Source organism: Raphanus sativus, chromosome 6 (assembly GCF_000801105.2).
Source record: "Raphanus sativus cultivar WK10039 chromosome 6, ASM80110v3, whole genome shotgun sequence".
Classification (NCBI taxonomy): Eukaryota; Viridiplantae; Streptophyta; class Magnoliopsida; order Brassicales; family Brassicaceae; genus Raphanus; species Raphanus sativus.
In genome coordinates, this window is record NC_079516.1 from 38,719,303 (window position 1) to 38,747,191 (window position 27,889).

The 27,889-nt window shown below is 36.2% G+C and overlaps 6 protein-coding genes and 1 pseudogene across 7 annotated transcripts in view; 3 read left to right on the plus strand and 4 right to left on the minus strand.

The window, feature by feature from the left end:
* Positions 1-21,315, minus strand: part of LOC108811802 (uncharacterized) — a 47,815-nt gene extending 26,500 nt beyond the window's left edge. Inside the window, exons 1-2 of one of the 2 annotated variants that reach the window (XM_056989108.1) lie at positions 20,977-21,306; positions 20,314-20,437 (exon numbers count right to left, since the gene is read on the minus strand). In XM_056989108.1, coding sequence (XP_056845088.1) covers positions 20,315-20,437; positions 20,977-21,228 — 375 coding nt within the window. In that variant the 5' untranslated portion in view covers positions 21,229-21,306 and the 3' untranslated portion in view covers position 20,314. Of the gene's footprint in view, positions 1-20,127; positions 20,438-20,976 lie in introns of those variants that run through there. The other variant, XM_018583893.2, reaches the window with a different exon arrangement.
* On the plus strand, positions 320-1,760 carry LOC108810983 (RING-H2 finger protein ATL18-like). The gene has a single exon (XM_018583052.2). The coding sequence runs from the start codon at positions 320-322 to the stop codon at positions 782-784; it is 465 nt and encodes a 154-aa protein (XP_018438554.1). The 3' UTR covers positions 785-1,760.
* On the minus strand, positions 1,884-8,708 carry LOC108811843 (uncharacterized). Its single transcript, XM_018583949.2, has 5 exons — positions 8,467-8,708; positions 8,164-8,386; positions 6,415-7,533; positions 5,239-6,249; positions 1,884-4,708 (listed from the first exon to the last, which is right to left on the minus strand). The coding sequence occupies exons 2-5, from the start codon at positions 8,351-8,353 to the stop codon at positions 2,121-2,123; spliced, it is 4,908 nt and encodes a 1,635-aa protein (XP_018439451.1). The 5' UTR covers positions 8,354-8,386; positions 8,467-8,708; the 3' UTR covers positions 1,884-2,120.
* On the plus strand, positions 16,940-19,517 carry LOC108811796 (uncharacterized). The gene is made up of 5 exons (XM_018583888.2): positions 16,940-17,142; positions 17,308-17,431; positions 17,519-17,856; positions 17,938-18,217; positions 18,320-19,517. The coding sequence occupies exons 1-5, from the start codon at positions 17,108-17,110 to the stop codon at positions 19,385-19,387; spliced, it is 1,845 nt and encodes a 614-aa protein (XP_018439390.2). The 5' UTR covers positions 16,940-17,107; the 3' UTR covers positions 19,388-19,517.
* Positions 21,316-21,534: 219 nt separating the features above from the next.
* LOC108811799 (uncharacterized) lies at positions 21,535-23,163 on the plus strand. The gene is made up of 4 exons (XM_018583891.2): positions 21,535-21,694; positions 22,073-22,162; positions 22,250-22,517; positions 22,650-23,163. The coding sequence occupies exons 1-4, from the start codon at positions 21,652-21,654 to the stop codon at positions 22,978-22,980; spliced, it is 732 nt and encodes a 243-aa protein (XP_018439393.2). The 5' UTR covers positions 21,535-21,651; the 3' UTR covers positions 22,981-23,163.
* On the minus strand, positions 23,121-25,670 carry LOC108811797 (mRNA cap guanine-N7 methyltransferase 2). Its single transcript, XM_018583889.2, has 11 exons — positions 25,505-25,670; positions 25,327-25,405; positions 25,164-25,258; positions 25,017-25,088; positions 24,814-24,923; positions 24,439-24,561; positions 24,249-24,341; positions 23,991-24,059; positions 23,781-23,869; positions 23,601-23,686; positions 23,121-23,414 (listed from the first exon to the last, which is right to left on the minus strand). The coding sequence occupies exons 1-11, from the start codon at positions 25,622-25,624 to the stop codon at positions 23,283-23,285; spliced, it is 1,068 nt and encodes a 355-aa protein (XP_018439391.2). The 5' UTR covers positions 25,625-25,670; the 3' UTR covers positions 23,121-23,282.
* A 476-nt stretch (positions 25,671-26,146) lies between these two features.
* On the minus strand, positions 26,147-27,495 carry LOC108807361 (F-box/kelch-repeat protein At2g22050-like; annotated as a pseudogene).
* Positions 27,496-27,889: the final 394 nt, after the last annotated feature.

Sequence of the window (27,889 nt, forward strand, 5' to 3'; positions counted from 1 at the left end):
AGTGCCCACCTTTTGTATTTTAACGCCGTCATGTGTCCCCTTGTCATTAAGATTATTATATAGGTAATGCTTAAGATGGAAGCATGTTATCATCTCTCGTACGTTGACCATTAACTCCTCATACGTTTTCTTGAAGTTGGGGAAATAGCTGACTTTCTTAAACAAATAAAAATAATAATAGAAGGGGCGTGGTGTGGTCGGCGCCGTCCCAAAGCTCTTTCGAGTACATAAAAATAGTATTCAATTAGAGACTATAGTAGTCAGTATAAATAGAAGGATAGAGTGAGGTAGAGAAACAGAAAGCTCAAGAAAACAAAAAATGATTTCATTGTTGTTTCCACAGTCGTCTTTGTACACAGTAGCCATAGTATTCTACACATATGTGTGCATTCCCTTAGGGAAGTTGAAGAAGCAGTGTGGAGAAGCTAGATCGCATGATGATGATGATGACGGTTACAACCTAACCAGTTTGATGTTCAGGGACAAGGAAAAGAAGAAGGGGGAAGAGATGTGCTGTTCAATATGCCTCATGGATTATGAAGATGAAGATGCGGTGACACATCTCCCGAGATGCAATCATCTCTTCCATGTACATTGTATTGAGCCTTGGCTTCTCCGTGGCAGTCTCACTTGCCCTCTCTGCAGATCTTTTGTATTCTCTCCTACTCCTTCTCATCCTAACAACAATGTCATTAATGTCCGCTCCTCTTCCACCTTCCATCTCTCACTCGTTTTTATTTTCTTCTTCTTGTTTCTCCATCATCTTGTTGAATACTTGTTGTAGCCTTCATTCTTTGTTAGCACACTCATTATTTTATATAGATATATATATTTATTTGGAAAATTCGGGCAGGCCCTGTGTGTTTCTTTTTTGTCCATTACACAAACACAAAGACATAATCGCGTTTACGCCTCCATATGATTGATTATTTAACTAAACAGAGACAACAGCAGCACTAGCTATTAGTTGCACTATTACTCTCCTATTTCTCCCTCCAGATGAGTTGTTGTTACCTTGCGTGTGAACCAATCATTTTGGCTGGGTGTCCTTAGTGTTGCTTCAAGCAGGTATTACTGTACGAGCCATATACATATAGATGCAGTGTTAGGACATGAGTTGCTTATGTCATTGCCTAACAAGATTTTGCTTGCCATCAGTTTTCTTTTTGACTGTGAATCTATGAATATGAAAGAGGTGATTATGTTTACATGATCTCTGGGCAAGTCAGTAAACATGAAATCTTAGAAGCAGATATAGGTTACGGGAGATGTTGACCAATGTGCAGAGAATTCAGTTATGTTGCGGGAGGACTACCAAAATGCTTTGATCCAGATGTTGTAGATGCTACTCAAGCTGAAAATGGGTACAGACGTGCACATTTGCCAATAGATTTCTTAGATAACTCGAGATCAGTAGTCCCTATAAATTAAACAATATCAAGCTAACTACTTTTAAGTATGTGATGTGATTTATATAACGATGCTAACAAGTTGTTCTGCTGTTGTGAGTTGGTGTATAGCTTAGTGTTGTAGCATCTGTCATGATTATACTGGAAACCTAGTCAAGCTGTTCCAGAGGATTGTGGATAGCATCTTCATGAACATCAACTAGAGCTACAGCTACCAAACCTGTTGAACACTCGTACGGTATGATAAACTCAATCATGATAAAGCCACACATCAAATTATCAGAACCTCTTAGCTAAAGTGTCCAGCTATCTAAATCAGCTGGTATTCATCTTGTTACCATCGTGCAGTTTTTAATAGTAATGGCGCCATCAGAACAAAAAACAATATCCTCCTGCAAGTTTAGTTGGATTAGTCTTCCACCAGACAACATTACATGTGATTCTTTAAAGGTTATCCTTTCTAGGGAACATACATAGAGCTAAGCTTAGCACTCTTTCCATGTTATTATCAGCAACCTTACAAATACAAACATCAGCTAACATAAGTTAAACCAAAAGAAAGAAAAAAAATGCCTATATTGACTGACATTCTAAATTAGGAAGAAAAAAGACAATAAAGTGAGATTATGATACAGATAGGATGACAAACAAAGAATATGCCAAAACCTCCAAAACAAACTAATCATGACCCTAAGAAGTTTTTTTTTTGTTTCATGTGGCTGCTTCTGCTACACCAGTTATCTCTCCTCCTATCTTACCTTTATCCTTACCGCTCGAAACCTCTGCTCTATCTTCGATATGCTTCCCAAAGCTCAGAACTCCACTAGCATCCAGCTGAATATCTTTGGTACTAACAACTTGCTGCTCAAGATGCGTGGTAAGTGCTTCGGGGTAACTTGCAAGTAACTTGGCAGACTCTGGCAATGATGTGAGCCCAGTTTGGATTCTGTTGCCATCCCAAAAACCATAGCTCGTAATAGGAACATTCTGAAGGTGTTGCTGATTAATGTACTGATTTCCTGTCTCATGGTCCCTGCTCAAGGTTGACGATGACCTGATACTTCCTCCTGGATTGTGTTTTTGCTTGCTTCCATTCTCATCAGCGGTTAGGACTGTACCAAACAGTTTCACATCTCCATTCTTATCGAGCCTCTCAGTATTAGACAGACTAAATGAATGGCTCCTGCTATGACCAGATCTTCCATCTTTTTGGAATACTGTCAGAGGCTTAGTAGCTGAGCTAGTACACTTTCTGAGTGAGAAAGCTTCACCTGTACGTTGAGCCTTTACAATCAAATCAGATTTTGACCGAATTATCCTGCTCGGATCTTGCGTGAATGATATCCACGGAATTTGACAAGAGTCCGTGCTAGTCGCATTTAACTGACCATTCTGCTCAGCTTTGATATGGCCCAAAACCTGACTTCCCCTCTCCAAATCCAGATTGACCTCAGAAAACTGCCAGCCCATTTTATTTGTTTGGACAACAAGAGGATTTGGTAACTCGGACTCTGTATGGCAATTGGAATCTCCTTGTGGTACACTGACGACGCCTACAAGGTCTTCCTCTATCGGAACATGGTGCAGACACTCGAGGTATCTGAAACTTGAAGGTGCAGCTTCAGCCTCAAGACCAGAATTTATGGTTCTGTTTGCAGCTTGCATCACTCCATCCTGCATCTTTGAACTTTGGTTAGGCAATGCAGCACCTTCACATCCTGAGCCCTTCTCCACAATATTATTGGGAAGAACGAGTGACCCACAATACAAGGGGTCAGAAGATACAGCGACGGGTGTTAAATTACCTTCATCTATTTCCGTTGACAGTTGATCACTGCTTTTAGTTTCCTCTGCAGCGACAGATGTCGAATTACCTTCATTTATTTCCTTTGACAGTAGATCATTGCTGTTAATCTGGTCTGCAGCCTGACAGTGGCTGCTCTCAACAGTATTAATGTCTACCAAATCTCTGCAAGGTTCCGAAACTTGACCCGGGATAGATGCAGCGTCGACGAGATTTGTAACATCTTTCAAACGCAATAATGCCAGCCCATTCTCTTGTTCTGATCTACTAAGGCCGGCTTCCACATTTTCAAAGCCTGAATGATTGGCTCTCTCCTGATTCATGTTAACAGGCGAGGTATGCGTATCCAAACCAATCGTAGCGCTAACTCCATTATTGCATATGCCAGAGTTACTCTCCGTAGCACAAGGACCCTCCAAGTCGCTTCCACCACCCTCAATGGCATTATCAACACTTGCGGATGTGCTCACATTTCCAGATCCAGACTGTATACATTCCAATCCAAGGCATTTCCGAACCTTGCTAAAGAAAACCCTACACTGATCCGGAGATCTGGTCCTGACGAACCTCGATAATGAAGCAAAATTCTTGCCAAATTGCGAGAAACCCTGTATAAAGGCAGATCTCTCCGCATCGGTCCAATGAATAGGTCCCGTTTCCCCGCAGCTCTCATCTGAACATGAGTCATCGTCTTCATTGCTGTTCTCATTATGTGTAGTATGAGATATACGAGGTTTCTTTGCAGCAGGAGCAAACTTCAGATGATCCATACACCCCTCTCTAGAGTTCACGGAAGTCCTTAAGCAGGAATTAATCTGCTCTGATGACAAAGGACCAACAGCTACAACATCTGCACCAAGAGTTCTCTTACGAGGGAAATCGAAACTGTGGGAGTACCCTTCAGAGTAATTGCCATCGCGCTGCAACGAACTAGAACTGCTACAACCTCTAAGGGTGATCCTTTTGGAAGAAGTCTGCCGGGTTGATGCCTTGCCTGCGTTTGCTGCAATAATGGAGACAGCACCTAAAATATCAAGAGAGGCAGCCCCCATCTCACGTTTCCACTTTTTTGTTGGCGCCAACATGTAGGTGTGTTTCCCTTCTTTACCATAACCACGCTGCTTCTTTATTTTCCCAAAACAATCTGACTTGTGGTTTTTGTAGTAGTAATCGATACAGTCCGCAGTTGTCTTCTGAGTAAGATATGAAGCAATTTTCTTGAAATCCTTCCCATGCATTGCTAGCATACTAAGGAAAATCTCTTTCTCCTCTGGGGTCCAAGGATTAATCATTGTTCTTTCCTTCTCAACGTCGCATGGATCTTCAATCAGCCCATTGCTAGAGATAAACCGCGACCTCACCCTTTCTTTCTCATCCAAAATCATCGCAGGCATCCTCAAAATGTCTCTAAAAGGCTTTAAACGGGTATTCTTTAGTAGCTTTTTCATGTAACCTACGAGCTCTGTCGTGGAGGCTACACTATCCCTTCTTGAAGCTGCACGTGTAGAGTAAACAGCTATTAGATATCAAAATTCGATGAATCCAAAAAGTTTTACAAAGCAATCTTTTGGACTAACACTCCTAGCTATACAAGCTAGGTGTTAATAATAATATTACAGGGGGGACTATTAGAATAAACCCAGAATCTAACAAAAGTTAATCTAGCTTTAACAATACAACAAACTCGTTATTATGGAATGACTTTGAACTTAGCTTCCAAAAAATAAACTACGTCCACTATTTGATAGCTCTGGCCCCCAGACAACGTATTGCACTGACCAAAAATTCCTCAAGAGTTCTAGATGTTTTCACTAAAAAACTCATGCTCCCCAAGTTTCTACAATTGAACATATATTTACCTCAGAATAAGAAAAATCAAACAGTAAATAATCTGAAGAACCCCGCATAACAAGACTGGCATCTTACAGTTTCAAGATAAAAAAGACAAAGACAAACACAAACCCAAGGAAAGCTTAAAATACTAACAAAAACAAGCAGAGAGAGAAAGAGTTTTAAGTACTTTACCTGAAGAAGAGAGCCTCAGGCGTACAGGTTGGGAAAACTTCAGATGCCCACCATTTTTTGCATACGGAAATACTTCTGTTCTTTTGTTAGCCTTTGGTTGGTACTTTGCAGAAGCTAGTTGACGCACATCTTTCTTCCATGCGAGCTGAAACGCTTTAAACTGAAGGAGCAAAATTTTCTCCCTAGCTCTCAAGAGCTCTATCCTATCCGCAATTTTTTCTTTAACATGAGAATCAAACTGCCTTTGACATATGCCAGGGAATCTTGAGTAGTCAAACGAACTGAAATCTCTCGGAAGCATTTTATTAAATACTTGAGATGATTCACAGGCATATGTCTTATTGGTAGATAATAACTTAGCACCGAGCAATTTTTCATCAGAGACCATGCTATCATCAGCAGAAGAAAGGTCAATCGTTTCCTGATTAGCATCTGCTTTGGTAGACGGTATGGGCAGTATATCTTCATTGCTTCCGACAGTGGCAAGAAAATGGCACAGAGAATTAACTTCTCGACAACTATCTTCAATTATTTCAGAAGGAACCTTGGCTGCCTGATGAACAGGATCTCTCACCAATGTTTCAGCCACAGAGGAAGCTACTGCCTTGAGACCCAAATTACAAGAAGCTTCCTGCTGCACATTTTCATCTCCCTCGGAAGCGTGTTTAACAACACGGCACTGTCTCCCACTTTCAAGCTTTAGCGCCCTTTGTTTGCTTTCAAGCAGATCAATTTCAGATTCAGCCATCTCCACAGCTTTCAAAATATCACCTTTCCAGGCAAGTAATTTGTTCATTGAGGTCAACTGGACGGAACTCGAATCCCCTGTACCAGGATCATCAGTACCAAGCAATTCCTTGAGCAAACAGCCAACTCGCTCCATTGAGATGTTATCAAGCTCCTCTATATTGATTGGAAGTCGTTCAAGGTGAATACTAGACACGGGGCTAGGTGAAAGGCACATGTTACTGACATCACTAGCACCAATAGCACCCTTCGCAGATGACTTATCTGCACAAACAGAAACAAAATTAGGTTGGTATGTTACAATACCCTTGCAGAAGAAAAGGAAAATCAGGGCTTACGTTATCAAGTATATGACAGAAGAGCTCAAGTAAAATCATAGAGATAACTCTAAATAGCAAACAGAGTAATGTATAAGAAAATGTACCGTACCTGGTGATGAATTGCAAGCTACAGAGGATGGAGTTGTAGGGGAACCATAATCTGGAGCATTGGCTGCTGTAGGACTTTTATCAGCAATACTTTTGTTCAAAGAATGCAGTTCCTCTGCACTGTTTTCCAACAAGTCTGTTCCATCCTCGGTTGTGTTAACATCAACTTTCTTATTCTCGTATTTCGCCAGGCCCTCACCCCAGCCAAGACGTTGCTTCTTTCTAGAACTCATCTCCTCAGACAGTGTAGTTTTGGCACATGCAGTAGCGTCTCCTGAAGAAGATTGAGTCACGGCAACAGTTTTAGGAAGAATTTTAAGTTCTCGATCACTGGAATCAACAGCCCCCAAGCTTTTCAAGCTACTTGAGTGACTAAAACCTGAACTCTGAGACGCAAAACTCCCGGAACGGGTCCACACTGGAAGCTTCCCAGTTGCTCCCAGGGAATTCTCCTTCCCATTTTCTCTGACACCGTCTAAATCACTAACTCCATGTAACTTATTATCTTCTTTCAGGAGAATCTGATTCCGGGTTCCCTCTATTTCTGCATTGAGGACTGGAGGATTATCATCAGCTAACCTTCGACCGTACATCAAACCGTTGGTTTGCTTTGCTGGAGAACACTCCTTATTTTCATAACTGTTTACTGAAGAAGGCCGATCAAACAACCCAGGACCGTCAGCATGAGGATCTGAAGGAAGTGATTGCCTCTGATCAGAAAATTTCTGCTCGTTCTTAAATCTAACTGTCCGAACCGGGGTGCACAGCTCAATATCCATCTGCTGAGCGGAGTTGGATGGTTCCCACGAGTTGACCACAGAAGTATGTGAATCTGATGCAGGTGGTCTGTCCTCCACCGACCTCCGACCATTTCTAACACCACACGGCCTCTCAAAAGCTCTCGAAGATCCGTTGTTCATCTCCCACGTATTGCACCTCCAGTCCTTGTTGTTTAAAGGAACTCTGTCATCCCTGCAATTCCTGGTGTATCGCCAGTCTCCACGTGGTGCTGATGGTCTATAGTAGTCATTTTCAAACATCCGAGCACTGGACCGAGAAGATGTGTATCCATGACTACTCTCCTCCGCAAACGGGTACCTTCCGCCCTGCTTCCCATGATCTTCAGAAGAAGAAAAATCAAGACAAAGAGGAAGATGAAAATCAGAAACTCCGCAAGAACTATTTTCGTCCAAGTATATAATACAACTTCTGAAACTAAAAATGTTATCTTTTCTCAAACAAAAAGAAAACATCAGAACCCTCATAGCACAACAAGTGATAAAACTCTAGGAGACTAAAACAGATTCCATTAAGACAAGTAGTCCAGACAGGAGTTTCAAATTTACCAGAAAAAAAAAAAACCATAGATGTAATAAAAACCCACAAAAATAAGAACCCTAATAGCACAGCAAGTGATAACACTCTAGGAGACTAAAACAGATTCCATTAAGACAAGTAGTCCACAGACAGGAGTTTCAAATCTACCAGGAAAAAAAAACCATAGATGTAATAAAAAACCCACAAAAATAAGACCTTAGTGCCATCCAAATCTACAAGATATCAAGCTAAAACAAACAACAATCGACGATTCTGGAGATATCTACGTCATGTAGGATAATGATTCAGGAGCAAAAGTTGTATCCTTTTTCAGATTCCTAATCAGAGAATACAAATTCAATTGTAACAAAACAAAATCCTCTTGCAACCAAACCTATAATAAGCGAGAAGATGATAAGATAAGGTATCTTACAAGAAGAAGGCCTGCGGAAGTCAGAAGATCCTCCCCACCGGGAGTTAAAATCACGGTGAGAAGAGGAGGAAGAAGAAGAGTCCCTCCACCTGAAAGGAGGGGGATCGAAAGGAGGCTCGGAGGGTCTCTCGTGCTTCCTCTGCCTCAGAAGATCCTTCCGATCCCAAGACGAGTGGTCCTGCGGCGGCATCAATTTATCCACAACCAATCGACCAGATGGGAGCTTCAAATCAAATCAATAAACAAATCGGAGTTAGAAATTAGGGTTTCGTGAGAAAGAGAAGGGGGGGAAGGAAGAGAAACCTGGAAGGAGGGCCCCGAGGTGTAATCACTAGTGAGATAATAAAAAGAGAAGGGAGATTCCACCGTGATGAGGAAGAAAAAAGCTAAAGATAGAAAGAAAGGTTGCTTTAATTTCGGGTCGTAAGAGTAATTGGGGATTTTAGCAGGAGAGATTGATTGATTGATTCTCTCTTCCAATTAGCTCCAGCAAGAAGATGAGATGAGATAAACAATTGTGGAGAGAGAGAGAGAGAGAGAGAAAAGAATGAAAGAGAAAAATCCCTTGTAACCTAAAGTCGCTAAGTAAACTGTATTCCATAATATTTTTTGGCGTCCGCGATTATATTATTTTAAAATAATGAAAAGTAAATCATGTGAGAAAGAAAATAAATATTTTTTTATTATTTTTGCTTAATTACTCTTCTACCATTGTATATCCCCCAAGACTGTCTCTGCCTCGGCGAAAAAAACCGAAGAACCAAACCGAAACCGAACTGAAATATCTGAACCCAAATCGAACCGAGGACCTTCAAATATCCGCATAGTTCCTATATTTCTATATTCGAAATAACCGAACTGAACCGGAACCAAACCAAAAACCGAACATGTATCCGAATATATAAAAATATTAATTATATATACATATAACATAACTAAATATATATTTATAACTAAAAGTTTTCTTAAACGAATCTAAAAATATTTGAAGATAACTACATTATTATAAAATATATGAATTACCCGAATTATCGAAAAGTATCCGGATAATCTTATCCGAAATATCCAAAATAATCTAAAATTTTCAAAAACTTTTATCTAAATCATCATAATTATTTGATAGTTTATCCTAAAATAAAAAATAAAATAAAAATAAAAAATAACTAATATTTTATCCAAACTACTCGAACTATCCGAATCCGAACCAGAACCAAATGAGAACCAAAATTATTTCGGGTATATTCTGGTTCCTAGTTTTACTATCCGAACCGAACCCGAAACTATCTGAACCGAAAAAAGTTAAGTACTCAGTGGATCCTCTAACCCCATATCCACACTACCCGAAACCCAAAATACCCAAACCGAACCGAACCGATACCCGGAATGCCTACGCATATGTCTCTCAATAGCCAATCCAAACAAGTACATTAAGTTCTCTACTCAAAAAAATATTTGGTGGGTTGTCAGCAATTTCATAAATATATATTATATTTTTAACAAATTTAAATATCTTTATTTTGAAAATTTTAAAATATTTATGTTTTACCATATATATATATATATATATATATATATATATATATATATATATATATATATATATATATTAGTTATTCTATTATTTTAAAATAAAACAAAAATATCAAAATATTTAATCAAATTTTATTGAACATTATCATTATTGTATAGAAGTCTTCAACATAAACTAAGTTAGGGTAATTCTCTTAAATAAACAATTTTCAAGTTTTTGTCACAAAACAGACATTAAAGATAAATATGACTAAAATGTTTTATTTAATAAATAAATATCCTCTATATTCTAGATATATAAATACGAATAAAAAAAAAAAATAGAATAAAAGTTATAGTTTCGAATTATATGTTTTCAAACTCGAATTTTTACTAAAAAGAATTTCTGAATTTTTTTGAAAATATTTTTACTGTATTTTTAAATTTTAATAATTATTCTTTTATTTTATAAATTTTTTAACTCTAGTCCAAAACTCACCTCTTAACTCTAAACCTTAACGTCTATATTAGTTAGCTTTAGAGGTATAAATGTATATTTACCTTTTTAATAAAATATTTTGGTCATTTTAATTCTTAGAATATATATTTTGATAGAAGCCTTTTTAGTGTTGTCTTTGAGTATTTCTCATTAAGTTAACCTGAAAATAATTTTTTGGATATATTTATAGGATAAATTACGATATAAAAATTATATTTATGTATGGAAAGATAAATTCATTATATATTTATTATGATTGTAATATTTGTAACATATTGTTTTAAAATAGTGAAGTTGATTTTTAAGGCAAAGAAATAGCATGTTTCTACAACATATTTAGAGTAGTTCAGAAGAGACATAGAAAGATACTTTAGATTTAAAGTATAAAGGGGCGATTGGTTAGATTGTAGTTGTAGACTTGTAGAGAATTAATTGTAGAATTTAGTTTGTAAATCTTTTTGATGTAATTGTACTTATTATAATTATAGAAATTAAATGAGAAAGAAAATAAAAAGAAACGATATTCCTATATCTGTATTTTTTTTGTTTTAGAAAATCAGACTTCTACAACAATTTTTTTTTTACTTTAACTTGAAAAACTACATAAAACATGATTTATAATTTATTTAATTGTAAAAAAAAATTAAAGTTAAAGTTCAACCAATCATCCCTAAAGACAAAGACGTACAATCTCACACACAGTACTCAAAACTAATCATCCCACTTAATTTAGAGTCTTGATTGAAGATGTTATGTCCATGAAAATATATGTGTAGAACTCTCATATATATTATATAAATAATGATTTTAATGCAATATACGGACCCAACTTGATCTTAGATAAAATACCTTTTTAAACTACATCTTATACAATGTTTTCTAAAATAAAATATTACTAGATCTTGATCCGCGCTTTGGAAGCGCGGAATATTTTACGATGAAAAATTTCACTAATAACTTAACAAATATTTTGTTAACTTTTAAAGAGTATGTATTTAAATCAGTGTTTTTAAATTCAACCCGATTGTGATTATACCGGTTTATCCGGAGATCTAACAATTCAATTTAGTTTTTAAAAATATTCATATTAAAAAGTCACTAAAACCCAAGACTAACCGATTGAACTGATAGATGACCGATATGTAATCTAATTTGATTGAAATTGTAATAGTTTCATAATTTGTAATCTTATAATCCAAATTTTAAAGTTCATTATTTTGTAATTTCTGAAATTATGACGTTTCTACAAAATTTTAAAGAGAAAATGATGGATATAAAATAACTAAGATTAATTATTGTATTGTTTGGAAACATTGATAGTAGTATATAAAATATATTGTTTGGAAACATTGATAGTAGTATAAAGAAATAAGTATATTGTTTGGAAATATGGATAGTAATATAAAGAAAGGAACATTAATGATTTAATGTAGGTTTAACTATAAAGTATAAAGGTGTATTTAATTTAAAAACTTACAAAATAAATGTTAGGTCCAACAGAATGTTTCTGTTTTAATAAGATAGATTAACTACATACCCTTAAATTTAACTTAAATAAGGTAAGATTCAAAGAAATAAAACTAAATAAATATCTCGATCAGCTATGTATTAATTAAGATCTTCCATATCTGATTTCATTTAATGCAATGTACAATAAATTATATTTTGAAATATTTTCGACATCTTTTAACTTATTCCTCAAAAATATAAATAACAAAATAAACTAATATTATCATATAAATAGATTTTGTTTTTCTAATATCATTTTTAAATAGTAAAATTTAATCAAACTACAAAAACACAAATCTAATAGTTTTTTTCAATTTTATGTATAATTTAAAAGTATAAAAAAATTTAAAAAATATTATTAGTTTTCTCTTGATTTTTAAAGGGTTAACCATGATTATGTCACATTTGGTGATAATATTTTAAATTTATCGGATTTTATCAGATCTTTAATTAACGAATTTTCACTAAATTTGAACCGGAATATATCCTGATCACCGGATTTACCAGTTTAACCGAGGATCCGAGTCGGATATAAAAACACAGAATATCAATTTTTAACATAAATCTGTAAATCAAAATTAACAAAAAATAGTACTCAATACCAACTAACATTTCACTCAAAACCAAATCCGCGCTTTTGAAAGTGAGTGTCAAAATCTAGTCTTTATACATTAAAAGTTAAAACCAGTAATATGAAAATCCAAACAATTTTTAACACTATACAAAAATACATTATTTTATAGAGTAATAATACTATAACTTAAATTAGGCTTGGGCATTTTAGCCTGGACCCGAAACCCGAACCAGAATCGATCTCATAATACGCGAACTGGAATCGTTCTAATAATTTGTAAATACCTTTTGAGTCCAAATGTTTTCTACCCGAAAGAACCGAAACCAAAAAAAACCGATCTGAATAGACCCAAACCTAAAAAGAACCGACTTGAATAGATTCGACACGATAAGAACCGATTCATACCGGCTTAAAAACATGAAGATCCGAAACTATGTTTTGTTGTTTACTATTTTATATATTTTATTTTATGATTTAGTTGAAATATCTTATAGTTAACAATCTTTTTTATTATTTTGTAACATTTTCAAGTAATATAAAAATTTTAATGTAAAATTTAGAATTTGAATATTTTAATAGTATCTTTTAAGTTATTTTGTAAAATTTTAGATATACATGACATATTTTGACTAAATTCGATGAAATTTGCATATTTCTTGTCTTTTTAGATCCTAAATACCCAAACTCGACCCGGATCCAAGACGGACCAAAAATTTATGGGTATTTTATAAGTATTTTAATTATAAATCTGAAACAATCCGGACCCGAGAATAACTGATCCGCACCCGGACCAAATATTTAGAAATACCTATTGGATCCAAATGATTAAGAGTCGAAAGACCCGGATCCGAAAGGAACCGGCCCGAATCCGACCCCAGCACCCAGGCCTAACTGAAATCTTTATTAGTCTATACATTTATAAATGTAAATAAAATTTCATTTTAGTTCATATATTTTGATCAATATATTTAAATTAAAATAATTTTCACAATCTTATACATTGATTAAAAATTACATTTTTTTCTTTTGAATGCAACTTTACAAATAATAATAAAACATACTGAAATAATAAAAACTGTTACGGAAAACTAGTCATATGTTGTTGATATATGGTGTTTTATACATCATTGTATATATGTTTTCTAATTGGTTTTCAAGTCTTTGTCGAGTCTTTCTAGTCTTTTTCGAGTCGTTACAGGTCTGGAATTGCACTGGATGGGAGATGGACCTGCTGGAACAAAAGAGGCAGAAAACAGTGTAGTTTGGTGATTTTCACGCAGAACAGTTTGATGATTGTTCCTGATCGAGCGGAACAACCCGAGTGATTGTTCCAGCGGCAGAGATTTTTATGGAAACCACTATTATTTCGGGATTTGCCCTAATTATCCTCTTTTTCTCTCCCAGCCGCATGTGGCTTTGATATATCATATTTTCTGTTTTCTCATTATCATTCTACGCTTCTTTTCATAGAAGAAACCATTGGAGACTTACTTTGTGATTTTCATACCTTGTAAAGGGAGAAAGATCTCTCTCTCTCTCTCGTTTTAGAGAAGATCATCCTGAACCCTCTCTTTGTTTATGTTATATTTATGCAGTATTATTCATCTATGAACTCTGTGTTTTCTCTGTTCATGGCTGAGTAGTCGGCTAGCTTGTCTAGGGTTCTAGGGTGTTGATTTCGTGAGCTAAACATAGATAAGTGAATCACTCGATTTTCTTTATTCATAACCATTCTTACTGCTTGCATTAAACTGGCCGCTTAATGTTAGATCATAGGTTTAATCTGATCATCAAAAGTGCTTAGGTTGCTAGATCTGTTTTAAAATGAGCATTGCATCCCTAATCAGTGAAAGTAGATATTAGGGTGTTCTGTGAACCTATCGGACTTGATCTCTATTGCTTGTTGTCGCTTCTCACCTCAACGACAGTTAGACGGTGAGATCAATCAGCATAGGGAGCAGTACCACGACAGTGGACTGTTCTACTTGAGTGATCCGAGTTCTAGACTGTTCTTATTAACACTTGAATAATTGTTTAGCTCACAAGTATAAACACCCGATGAAAGTAACCCTAGGCTGGCTTCTCTTTAAATTAAATTCTCATTTATATATTTTACTTGCTTATTTATTTTGCATGTTACCAAATCAAACAAAACCCCATATTGTCTTAGCTTAATTTTGATCCCATAGAAATAAAGTGTAAGCTGGTCCTCTGGATTGAATCTTAAGTACTACAATCAACATTGTTTGCTTGCAGTAGGAAAGACACAATTTTAGTGTATCAGTTGTCACGTGTCGGTCCAAATTCATATATAGTATCACTTATGAAAAAGTTATATAATTTATTTATATTATACTATTATTTGCGAAGTGATTTTTCGAAACGGAGTTCTCACGTTAAAAGTGAGAGTGGTTAATATTCATACTACCTCTAATAAATTTTTATATATAATTAGAAACAAATTTTATTTTACTAATATTATATTTATATCTTACATTAGATAATTAACTATAATTTAATATAATAAACTGTCAGAAAATATATTCAAAAAAGTAAGATAATTCTTAGATTTACTGCATTAAAATCTGAAAATAGTATTTCCTATCATAAAATCTCACGTTAAAAATTAGAGTGATTAGTATCAATATTATCCTTAATGAATTTTCATATTAAATTTATTATACAATTAAAAACGAATTATTTCAAAAATCGAATTTTATATTACTAATATTAGATTTATCTGTTATATTAGATAATTAATTATAATTTCATATAATAAATTGTCAAAAGTATATTTTAGAAAGTAAGATTTATCTTAGATAAATTGTGTTATTATCTGAAAATAATATCTTTGAATGTAAAATTTAAAAAATTAATATATAATACATTTTATTGTTAAACAATAATCAAGCAATAAAATATGTTTAATATGTAAGTGTTTTTTAAATTTAAACACAATAATAAGCATATATGTTTTGATAGAAAGGTTTTTTCACATATAAATAATTTGATGTTTAATTTAATTTTCTAAAACCATAAATAATCATTTCTTATGGTGATTTTTGAATTAATAAGATATGGATTAGTAAGTATTCATAAAAAAATTATATCCGCAGGTGCGGGTAAAACACATAGTTAATTATTATTTTAAAATATTAATGTAATTACATTTTGATATATAATTTATTATTATATTTTAATGAATTGTGCATCTGTGTAATCTAATATCAAATTGATTTTATTGTTTGTCCTTTTCAAGATACTCGTTTCAAATCAAAAAATTATGCACATGTAGTATCAAAACTCATATTTTCTCTATTTCATAATAAATATCACTTTAGCTTTTTATTTTATTTTAGAATAAATATAATTCTACTGTTTTATTATAGTTTTGTACATTAAATCTATTTTTTACTATTTTGAATAACTAATAGATTTTTATTTAAATATTTTCATTTAATTAATCATATATTAAATATGAATATATTAGTCTATTATACAATTTTTTTAATTTTGGTTAAAATGTTAAAGTGACACCTATAATAAAAAGGAGGGAATATGAAACTATAATCATTTTGACTTTGAATAGATCTGATGAAACATTCAGTCTGCCTTATGGCATCTCCAACCCCACTTCATAATTTAATCCAAATTGAGAGATGAAGTTAACAATAGAGTGGAAAATGAAGTGATAAACAAAAAATATGGAGTGAGGTTGAAGATGCTCTTATTGTTTTTTTTAGGGATATTGGGATTTAGACAATCGAGAGAAACAGAGGAGATAAGTTTACCTTCCATACCAGGAAGTTAATGTTTCACGGATGAGTCATGGAATGATCGGGAAAATCATTTGGGACAAGGTTAGTATATTACGCTAGAAAACTTGTGATTATGCAATAAACTAGAGTAGACCCGCCCTACGGGCGGGATGTAAATTTTAAATAATTTAAAAAATTATATTATAGGTTTAATATATATTCTTATATATGAAACTTTACATATTAATTTGATTTTTTTTACATGTTATTGTATGTAGAGACTAAATAAACCATGTTATTTGTATATATATATATATTTACTGTTTGTGTAGAATTATGTATTAATTTGAATCAATGAGTAGGATCCCATAAAAAAAATCTTACGGATCTCTTACTCATTTTTATATTTTTCTGAATATATTATGTATTAAATCTTAATAGTGAGTATAAATTAATATACATTTCCTTACATCAGATTATGCGAAGAATACATTTTAACCTAACAATATTATGGATGTATAATTTTGTTATTTGGTTTTTTAACTATCACTATTATATTTATGTGTATCTAATTATGTTAGAATAAATAATACTATATGAATTATATTTTATGGGGCTATATATTTTGTAGGACACTCGATCGGCACCGTCTCCATGTTCATCACCACAGATTAGGGTTTGCGCAGGTGGTCGCTGGGCCGAAAACAAATAATGAAATTAAGCTCAATCTTTAAACAAAGTCCATCTGATTGCCAAGTTAATGAATTACTGAGTTTTGTAAAATGGACACATGGCACGACGACAGAAGACGAATTAGTGACATGTCATCCTACGTGTCAGCAGGAGAGAAAGAACCTTACTTTATATATATTGACTAGCTATCGTCATCTTTATTAGTTATTTTATCATTTAGAGCCAATGAGAACATAGAAACATACTTTAACAGGGTAGAAATTTAAAACCTTTCATTGTTGACTCCCTCAAGTTAATTTATTAAACAGGGAGAGAGAGAGAGAGACGACTTCAGGCTCTACGCAGCATAAAGTTATTTTCAGACAAGTCTTGGAAACTAAAACAGATCTTTGGATCTTCGTGATGGCGCATCAGGACAACTTGGATCATCCTCATCGGTAATACTAGTTCTGTTCTGTCTGTTTTTCTTTTCTTTTTTTTTCCAAATTCAATCGTCTCTGTTTTGGGTCTTTACTTACCGCTTTCCATAGTTTGACCTTGAATCTTCTGCAAACCGAATCACATTTCAAGAAACCTGATTGATCTGCACCTCATTTGATCAGGTGTAATGATTCAGACGAACAAGATCCTACTACAGTGACAATTGAGTTTCTCCGTGCGCGTTTACTTGCCGAAAGAGCTGTTTCCAAGAGCGCAAGAGCTAAACTTGATGGACTCGCTGATAAAGTATTGTCTCTTTTTCCTTATTTCCTGTATTTGATTCATTCATAGTCTTCTTTTATGTCCTAAGTCATGTTGTTTGTGATCTTTTAGGTAGCAGAGCTGGAGGAACAGCTCAAGATTGTGTCTTTACAGAGAAAGAAGGCAGAACAAGCAACTGCTGATGTCCTTGCCATCCTTGCAGAAAATGGGTTTAATGATGATGTCTCTGACGGTTATGATTCAAGCTCTGATCAAGAGAGCTACTCTCAGACGAGTTCTGGCAAAAGTCTGTCCTGGAAAGGACGCAGGAGAGAAGCAGCAGCAGCTTCTTCAGACAAAGCCAAGGAACCGCGTGATAGGAGACAGAGAGGTTTCGACTCTGCTTATATTTGGCGTCCAAGACACCGCCAAGGAAGGTCTTGTAGACAAATAAAACGCAGCGAAACAAGGTCTGATGAGAGAATCTCTTTGGTTAAAAAAAAACAAAAGCTATTGTAAAACTTGCTTAATACATTTCTTTAACCTTCCAGAACTGTGTCTGAAGATCATCATAAGGGAAATGGAAACGCAGTTGTTGATCTTCATGATGGCACTGAAGCGAGCGAAGAGGCGTCCAGAACTGTGGTTGATGTTGATGCAATGAAGAGAGACGAAAGCTTGCAGAGGGTGTTAGAGAAGAGAGACAGCATGGACGTCAACTTAGAGAGAGCGTTAGCAAAACGTGCACAAGTTATCGGATCTTTTGAAGATATGGAAGAGACTCAAAAGCAGTGGGAGAAAGAGTTCACAGATAATAAATCATCTGCTTTGGTATGTTATGCCTTTTTTGTGTCTCAGAGCTCACAGGTTATACCTCTACAGAGTTCTGAGAGATGTTAATATCTTTTTATCTTCTTCTCTAATCTTTTGCAGGATTTGTGTGACGTAGGGAACCATTCAGATGTGACAGATGAAAGCAATGGAGAAAAAGCACAAGAAGGTTCCACGGTAGTAGTTGTACCTTCACTCCTTGATACAAAGTGTGTTGACCATAGGGAATCATTTGAAGCTTTGTCGCATGGTTCGCCTGATGATTCAGTAACATCATCATCTGATAAGTGCTGCAAAAGTTGTGGATCCAAATCTATAGAAGGAGACAAAGGAAAACATATAGCTGAGAGTCCTAAAACTGAGTCTTCTCATTCACAGAGCTCTAAAGGTATCTCTTCATCAACTATTCAGCCAAACTCTAGAGGCAGTTCCTTTTGCAGTAACGCCACTACCATCCAGAAATTAGATTATCTATTAGTTCCAGTGGCGAAAGAGAAGTCTACTGATACATGTGAGACGGTGCTCACTGCGCTAAAGCAAGCTAAGCTGTCTCTGCAAGAGAAAGTCATCAGAAAACCTGAAAGCTCATATCCTTCATCGCCAGGTTCGTATATGAACACATACGCACTACCTATAGAGGCAGCATCTGGTTCCGAATCATCTCTCCCTGCTTCCAACCTTGGCTCCTCCATGGTAGAGTTTCCTGTTGGCTGTGCTGGACTTTTTCGAGTACCAACTGTTTTTTCACCTGATGCATCAACGATGAACAGCTTTCTAGCTTGCCCTTCGAGTTCTCAGAGAGCTCTGATTAGCCATACACCTGACACCAGTCCTCCTTTGTCAATGGATGAGCGTCCTTTGACCACTCCATACATTGGTGGACCAAAACTATATGCAGGGTTCAGGGCAGACACCCAAGAATCAAGACGTTGTAAAGCGACCACACCAAGTGTTTCAGGCATTGTCATCTCTGGTTTTGGAAGTAGCCACCAACTATCATCCTCAAGTAGCTTCAACTTAGATAGACGAGGAAGTACATATACTCCCATGACACTTACTCGAAGCTCAGTTCTGCCTAGTAGAGAAATGTATTCGACTCCTTACTACACACGTGCGGTTGGGTTGCCTCCTAGTGGTGGTTCTGGTGACGGTTTGTTTAGACGAGTGTGATTCTGTTTGTGATCAAAGCTGCAGTATCATATACTGAACCTTAGTGGACTGTATGATGTTGTGTACAATGTGTGTAGACCAAACCAGGTTTGTGTGAATTTGTTAGAAACAAAGTCAAAAACAAAATTATTGTAAAGGTATGTATGTGATTCATAGCGTTATAACAGAACATTGATTGTTATTACATTCTCGGTTTCTGAATAAGTGTTTAGAATTGTGCACACGGATTAAGAAATCATTAAATTTTACATTTTTTCCATATAAAAACATCATTACCCATACATCTCAACCAATAGAAAAATAAAATACAGAATAAAGTTAATAAATTCTGCATTGAAATACTAAAACGACACTTATTTTGTAACGAAATATTTTTTCTACAACGATACTTATTGAGAAACGGAGGGAGTATCTTTCAACTTCTGTTTTTTTCTACTAGTTCTTCTCACGTCCTCTAGAACGTGGCGAGGTTCTTGTGTCTTTCAACTTCTGTTTTTCTACTAGTTTTTTCTCACGTCCTCTTTAGAACGTGGCGAGGTTCTTGTGTCTTCCTTGAAGCTCGTTTCAGAGCTCCACGGATCTCATCTCCAATCTGTGTGTGCAAATTTAGCAGTTCAGACCCGGGTGAGAACCGACACCCACAGGCCACAACACCCTAAACGTACGTGTTACCTTCAAAATTGTTGAATCAAATAAAAGAACATTAACACAGGACTATGACATTTTTTTATCCGTGGAAATGAAGAGAAAAAAAACTGCATTGAGAGAGAAGAATCGTAGTCATTACAGAAGTAGAAGAAACTCAATAGTCTTGAGTAGAGATACAATGGAATATAAGAAAATCTGAAAGGGCGTTTTTGCTATACAGAACCAAAATGGGGGTAAAAGATTCATTTTCTTCGTGCAAATATGACAAAGCCTTCATCATCAATCATCTTCGGGATGAGGAGCTTGATCATCATCATCATCCGTTGACTTCTTTTTCTCGTTCCTCTCATTCCATCTCGCCCAAGCCCACTTCAGGACAAGAAACCCTCCAAGTGCATATACCTGAAAATATATAGTTTTGAAGCAACCAAGTACTCAACCTTTTTGCTCAGGGCTTTGAACAGAATCAGAACACAGATTATTAATGTATAAAACAAGAAGACAAAAAGAAAAAAAAAACAACTGAGCACAAAACAAGTTATGCAAAGGTCCTCTATTGCCTCTACTATAGATACAGGAATAAGAAAAAAAGAAACTGTAATCATCATCTTCAACATTCAATATATAGCACTACTTGCAACTGAATCAAAACCAATTTAAAAAACAAGTTGCAAAAACTGACTTCACTAGTGCTATTCAGACAAGAAGACAAAGGAACATAAGTGCGTAAAAAGAGAAACTCAAAAAAGATAACAAATCATCAACATCTGCAATAAAAACAGACATGGTCCTACCCATGGACAAATCTCTCGCAATGATTGTTTGTTCATCTAATAAATCCTTAAAAAAAAACACAGCGACGTACAAAGAGCTCCCAATGAAATAAACAATTATTCCAAATTGATGGATTGTTCTTTTCGTCTAAGGAAATAAAAAAAAACCTGCCAAATGACGAGGGAATTGGAAGTGGTCCCGGAGCTAGGCTCGGCTTCAACCTTGAGTGGCTCAGTGCTCTTGGGAGGATTGTAAGGGAAAGAGACGGTCGAGTTCTGAGTCTCCTTATCTCCTCCCGTGGGTTTAGGACCACCATCGGTAACGTTAGCAGGAGACTTAGGTTTGAGGAAGGGGAACAGGTTGACGACGAAAGAAGGTAAGTTCAGCTGAGGAGGAGGAGGAGAATCGGGTTCAGCCATAGTTGTGGTCTTGTTGAGGTGAGGATGGCACCGCTTAGGGTTCTGAATCGACTGGGGATTTTTTTGAGGATACGAATCTTCTGGTGGTCACTTCTCCTAAGACGACCACGTGCCCGCACGTGTCACCTTTCCACCTGTTTTAAAAAAAACTTAGATGGGCCTGAAAGCATGATCTCTGGTCCAAGATGAATTAGAAGGCCCATTAATTAGATTTCGAAAATCATCGGTGTTTTCAGATTAAGACCAATCAAATCGACCGTCCTTAATTTTCATCTTTTTTTTTTCTTTTATACAGAAAAAGAACTTTGCGGTAAATTACCAACCTGAGAAACTCGACTCGTGTACGATATTCATCAAAGCTGAGGCGTTTGGGATCGTGAAACATCTTCGAACCCAGAAAAGTTTGCAACTTTTAGGGTTTCCATGTATCATCCGACGAGAGGCGGTGTTCGTGGTGGTCGAGATCGTAAGTTTCCCTTTTTTCTTTTATATTTGTTTCGGATCTTGCTTTCTCTTCTGACAACAAATTCTCTCAGTTTTTTATTTTAGGGTTTTCGTGTAACATCAAACTCAATTTCGTCCATCTTTCTCTACTGTTCTTTGTTGTGATATTCGTTTTGGGGAACGATCTAGGGTTTGAAGATGTATATTGGGTTCATTCAAAAAAAAAAGAAGATGTATATTGGGTATAATCAATTTTACATGAATTTGATTAGAAGCGTTAATCACAGTTTCTAGTGAATTGGTTAGTTTTAGAACCATGAGCTGCTGCTTATAATGATGAATCAGTTAATTGTGAATGAGGGAGAGTTCTGACACTAAGGTTACACCATTTAATGTGCAGAGTTTAGCTGGGATGAAGTCAAGGCAGATAAACATAGGGAGAACTATTTGGGTCACAGTGTCAAGGCCCCTGTTGGACGATGGCAAAAAGGTGTTTCTTCCTCTCTTTTCCCCTCCTTTTCCTTAATTTTATAAAGTTTCTTTAGACTGACATTTTATATCTCTACGGACTGAACAGGCAAAGATCTTAACTGGTATGCTAGAGATAAGAAACAAGGGGGTCCCAACACGGATGCTATTAAAGAGGAGATTCAAAGGGTTAAGGAACAAGAGGAACAAGCCATGAGGGAGGCTCTGGGTTTGGCACCAAAGTCCTCTACAAGACCACAAGGCAATCGCCTTGACAAGCAAGAGTATACTGAACTTATCAAAAGGGGTTCAACTGCCGAGGACCTGGGTGCAGGGAAGGCTGATGCAGTTTGGGTTCACGGCATTGGCTATGCTAAGTAAGTTCCCTTTTTTTTATTTTTTTCTGTGTGACCATCTCTACTTCCTTAAAGACTCTTGTGGTTTTGGTGGGTCTATGCTTTACTAGTACTTCACTTTCGTCCTTCATCTCACATATCTTTCTGGTATAGGACACCACGACCTTGGGAAGATCCTACCACCCTTGCACCAACTCAGACAGAAGATGCAGGGCCTGTACGTCTACCAGCAGAGGCACCAACGATCAAAACTGTTGAAGTTGTACCTAATGATACTGAGAGGAACCAAGAGAAGGATAAGCGCGAGGAAAAGAAACCTACGAAGAGAGATAGGGAAGAGAGACATGAGAGGCACGAAAAACATGAAAGGCGCGAGAAACGTGAGAGGCATGAAAAGCGACACAGTCGTGATTCAGATGACAGGAAGAAGCACAAGAAAGAGAAGAAGGATAGGAAGAGGAGACATGACTCTGATTCCGATTGAATTGAAATCTACCAGTGTGTGTCCTGTCCTTTTACGGAGGGGAGAAGTGTTCTGCAAGATTTAAAATTTTCTTAGCTCATTTTCGTTTACAAATCATGGAGTAAAAGAACTATCAATATGTTTTGTGTTGAACGTTGATGTAATCCACTTGAAAAAGATAAAAAATGATCTCTGTTTGTTAAATGACATGGACAAAGTGATATGATTCTGTAACAAAACCAGATTGCATGTTTTATCTTTTTTTGTGTACACAACTTGCATATGATGGCCTAGCAACCCAATTTTTTCATACAAAAGAGGTGTCAAATTGCCTCGGAGAAACGTAAATCAGCAGGGCCTGGTCCCAATATTCCTTTTTGCTCACTAATCTTCCCTAATCCTTGTGATGAGTCTTCCGAAGGTGCCCTTGTGTCATTGATCACCTGAACTTCTCTCTGCAAATCCGTAAAGAACAATTAACGAAGTGGACCAAATACACAATGAACAGAGGGAGGTTAAGACTGAAGCATTGTTGTGCTACAAACTAAACCATGGATTTTCTAACTGACATCTTATACTAAAGCCAATACAGATGTTCTTTTCACAAGTGAAAGAAACGATACAAGAAAAAAGACACTTGCCTCATCACACTCGTAAGGTATTGGGGTCGTTAGAGGAGGTTCAAGGTCTGGGTCAGGCTTCTGAAATATGAATGTTGCATAGAGCCCTGCAGCAAAAAAAAAAGGTAGATAAGTAGTAGCAGAGTATCAATAACGGAGACGAGATGAGCTAAGATAGCATAAGACGATGAAAAGGTTTACCTAACAAATCAAATGCCCGTGGAAGAAGCTTCCCCCTAGGGTCAACAAAGTTCGGTCCAGCATTCATCAGCAAACTTGCGAATTGAGCTCTGACAAGAAGAGGTGAACAACATCAGCAAACGTAATACAACCTTAGAAAGAAGCAACAAGAATACAATAAAGCTCGTGGTATGAGACTGAGAATCTGTAAGCGTTGTCAGATTTTCAAACCTGTTATCATCGTAGAAATCTGTTAAACTTTGAATCTCCACATATTCAAGGCCAGCTTCCCTCGCTAACCTGAATAAGAATTGACAAGCATGATTGCAATGGGAATCTAATATTAGCCAAGAGAAATTAAAAATAAATACAAGCGCAAAGGTCAACAAGTAACACACATTGTTCATATGGTAAAAATACCATATCATCCAACTAGTGTTACGTTTTATTAAACAGAAAAGGTGAGTTCGTGGTGCAACGAAAACGCACCTGATTAAGCTTGGGAAGTGAACCAAGCAATGGTCTTCAGGAGGGTTGTCACCAGAAAATTTCAGCTGATACCTCTTTCCAAACTTAGGAAACCTGAGTAGAAAAATACCAAACAGTCTCTACTTTCAGAAAAGAAGCTTTATGGCAAAATGATTCTCTCTTTTCTCAGAAAAAAAATTAAATAGCTCACTTTTCTTCCTCTACTTCGAAAGTGATCATGTAACTTTCCGACCGAATGTAGTTGGGAAAAACATTAGGCTTCGTCCCTCCGCTCCTATTGTGGTATGCTTCCACATTCTTCTGGTACTTTGCCCTGTTTTACCATAATGTTAAGAAGCTCAGTCCAACTGAACAACATAATACCTATGTAGTCAAATGTTGCAACTAACAAATTGAGCATCTTGTTATATAAACTAAACTCGTAAGACATTAAGACCATAAAACAAAAACATATTAAGAGTTGTATAAAACAGTGTAATCCAATTCAGGCACTCAAAAACCAAGAATACACCCTTGCAATTAATCAAGATGATTGCTTTCTCATGTAACTTTCAATCTTTCATACCATATTGTAGACGAATCAGGAGTAATCCCGAAAAAGTAACCACCCGGTTTCAGCAAACTTGCAACATTAGTCAAAAGTCTTCTCGCACTCTCCTCAGTTTCAAAGCATAACTAAAAAGCAAGGAACAATTTGCTAAAGATGTCACGTTCCTGCTATTGCTACAAATATCCACAAGTTAAAAAAAAAAAAATCAAAACCCCTGCCTGCAGATGACGCCAACAGGAAACTAAATCAACCTCCCCAACTATCTTCTCTACCTTCATTACAAGATCGTCCTGTTACATACACCACAAGAAAGCAAACTAAGAAGTGTGGTCCACATTGATAATAAAACACGTAAAGTGATACACCTTGGAAGGATCAGCTTGAAAGAAGTCCACATCGTATCTCTTCCTATGACTCTCCCAAGCTTCTCGCACGCAAGATATCCCAGAATACCATGTATCTAAGTTGCAAAACCCAATTAGTACACTCTCTTTCAGGAAGCTCTAGTGGTAATAAGTATGGTAGTACCGATTCCGATGTAGTGACCGATTAAGGCGTCTTCCCATTTCTCGGTGTCGGGAGCTTCGCCGCAGTAGAGCTCGCAAACCTAGACAACAACAACAACGCAGAGAGATAGAGAGAGATAAAAAGGATGAGACTTTGTTTGTAAAAGGGATTATTGTGGTTTAAAGAGGGAGTTTGTTACAGTGGTGTAAGGGTGTGCGAAGATTTTGATTATTGCCGTTTTCGCGAAATCGAAGAGACGGTGGTGGTGACTCTGCTGCTCCGGTAGTGGTTTCGAACCTGGGATCATGATGCCGCTCATTTCTTTCTTCCTCTCTCCCACACAAAATCTGAATTTATTACATTATTATTTGGAACTCATTTATATATGTTTCTTTCTTCATCTTTGATTTTTTTGCAACAACTAATTTGTTATTCTATTACAAATCAAATAGTGCTCTATTTTAATTTGTACTAGGATATCCACGCTTTCGAAACGTGTAATTACATTTTTTTTCTTAACAAATTTATTAACATATTTGTTGATTAATATGTTTCGGTATTATCGATTCGGTGTTAGATTGTATTTTTTGGTTTTTAATTTGGTTGTAATTTTTGGTTTCCGGTTTAAAAATATAAAAAGATTCAATTATTTATGAATTTTGATTCGATTTGAGTTAAGTTGTTTTAGTTTTTTTGGATTCAAATAACAATACCAGAGATCCAATAAAATTTCGTGTTTTGAATTCCAGTAGCAATATGAAATTTTTACATTTAATAAGAAGAATATACAGTAAATAACTAGACTGATCATTAATAAATGAATTCTGGTTTCATTCCGAAAAAAACTTCAAAACATGTTCATTTCTTTATTGTGTTTCATGATAAATTTCTTTCTAATTTGCAAACAACTTGCTCTCTCAAGAACACACACTCTAACCAATCACTCGGAAACAGCTAAACAATGTTGAGAATTAAACCAAACTGGGACTGTAGCCACAATACCAGACCAATCGATCGTCCCACAGATCTTTTCTCCAACTCTATCCAGTGAGACCAACATACACTGAACCTTAATCTTCATATCAACTGCATTTGATTTCCTCAAGACGTCAGCTGGGATATTGTAAGTAAAAACAACAAGCCTTCCGTCATATTCCGACATGGTCCTCACACGTGAGATAACCAGTTCCTTCCCATCACGACCAATCAATTTCTTCCACACATTGAGCTTTGTATCAAACCACATCAACCTAATCCGGGTAAAAAAAGCAAAGAGAACACCCTCCACCACACACACGTGATACGCCATTTCAGTGAACTTAACCTTGCTTCCCTCGTCGTCTTCCCTGAATCTCTGGCTTACCATATGAACCATCCGTTGTCCTCCACCTTCTCTCGGATTGTACACATTTGTCTCCCCGTACTCCACCATATAAACCTTCCCCTCCAGTACCGAGGCACCACTCCGTGGCATCTTACGAACGATCTCCGCCCCAGCAAGCTCCCAAGTCTCCGACTTTGGATCGAAAACTTCAACTTGAATCTCTTCGTTAAACTTCCCGCCTCCGACTACGTATATCATCCCGTCGATTATTCCCACAGTTGCTTGGAGATGTACTCGAGGCACACTCATGCTTGGTCCCTGAGTGATGTTTCCAGATCGTGTATCAAGGATCCATAGATCCGTCGAAGGTTCTCTAGATCCGCCAACGAAAAAGATCTTTGAGCCCACTAAAACGACGGCTGAAGAACCGTAATTAGGATGAGGAGGGAAGGGAGTTGGGTTCAGAACAAACCCATATTCCTTCTCTGTACTAGTCAGAGTAAACTAGTGGAAGGTTGAATGGTTTTCTTCGTCATCGCCGTTGCCGTGGATTTCTTCAAAACATACATGGAGGGAGGAGCTCCTGGGGAGGATGGATCGCAAGGCGTTGAGCTCAGGCGAGCAGACAAGGGATCTTAGGTGTTTTGAGACCCATGAGATGTTTAGGTGATAGATCCTTGGGATAAGGACCAAGCATCTCAAAACGATATCGTCAGGCAGTGAGAAAAGAGACGGCTGCGGAGGATGGGTATTGTCGGTGTTGGAGTTGGGCATTTTTCAGCAGGACAGAATGAAAAAGGTTCGGTTTTTTTTACCAAAAAAAAAATTGTTCGGTGTTTGAGTTTTTTTTTTTTTTTTTGGAAAACAGTTTGGTGTTTGAATTAAGACGATGAAATCGAACAAAGCGGTATTTGTAAAAATTTATTTACGTTACTTGTATTTTTTTCTGGTTAGGTTATGATTGGGATATGGACAGCATTTACAAAAAAATATTACGTTACTCTTTTTTTGGTTACGTTATGATTCAGATATGGACTGCATTTATAAAAATTTATTACGTTACTTTAAAACCTTAATTTCAAAAATGCTCTAGAATCAACGTTGATCAATAACAATATTTCAGTCAGCAAAAGTCTATTTTATGTGTTTTTGGACTATTTACATTATGAATGAGTTGAAGACAAAATAGAATATGCATTTGAAGTTTATTTTTTTTAAGTTTAGATTTCGAGTATAGTGCTGTTCGTTTGGTCGCCGCAC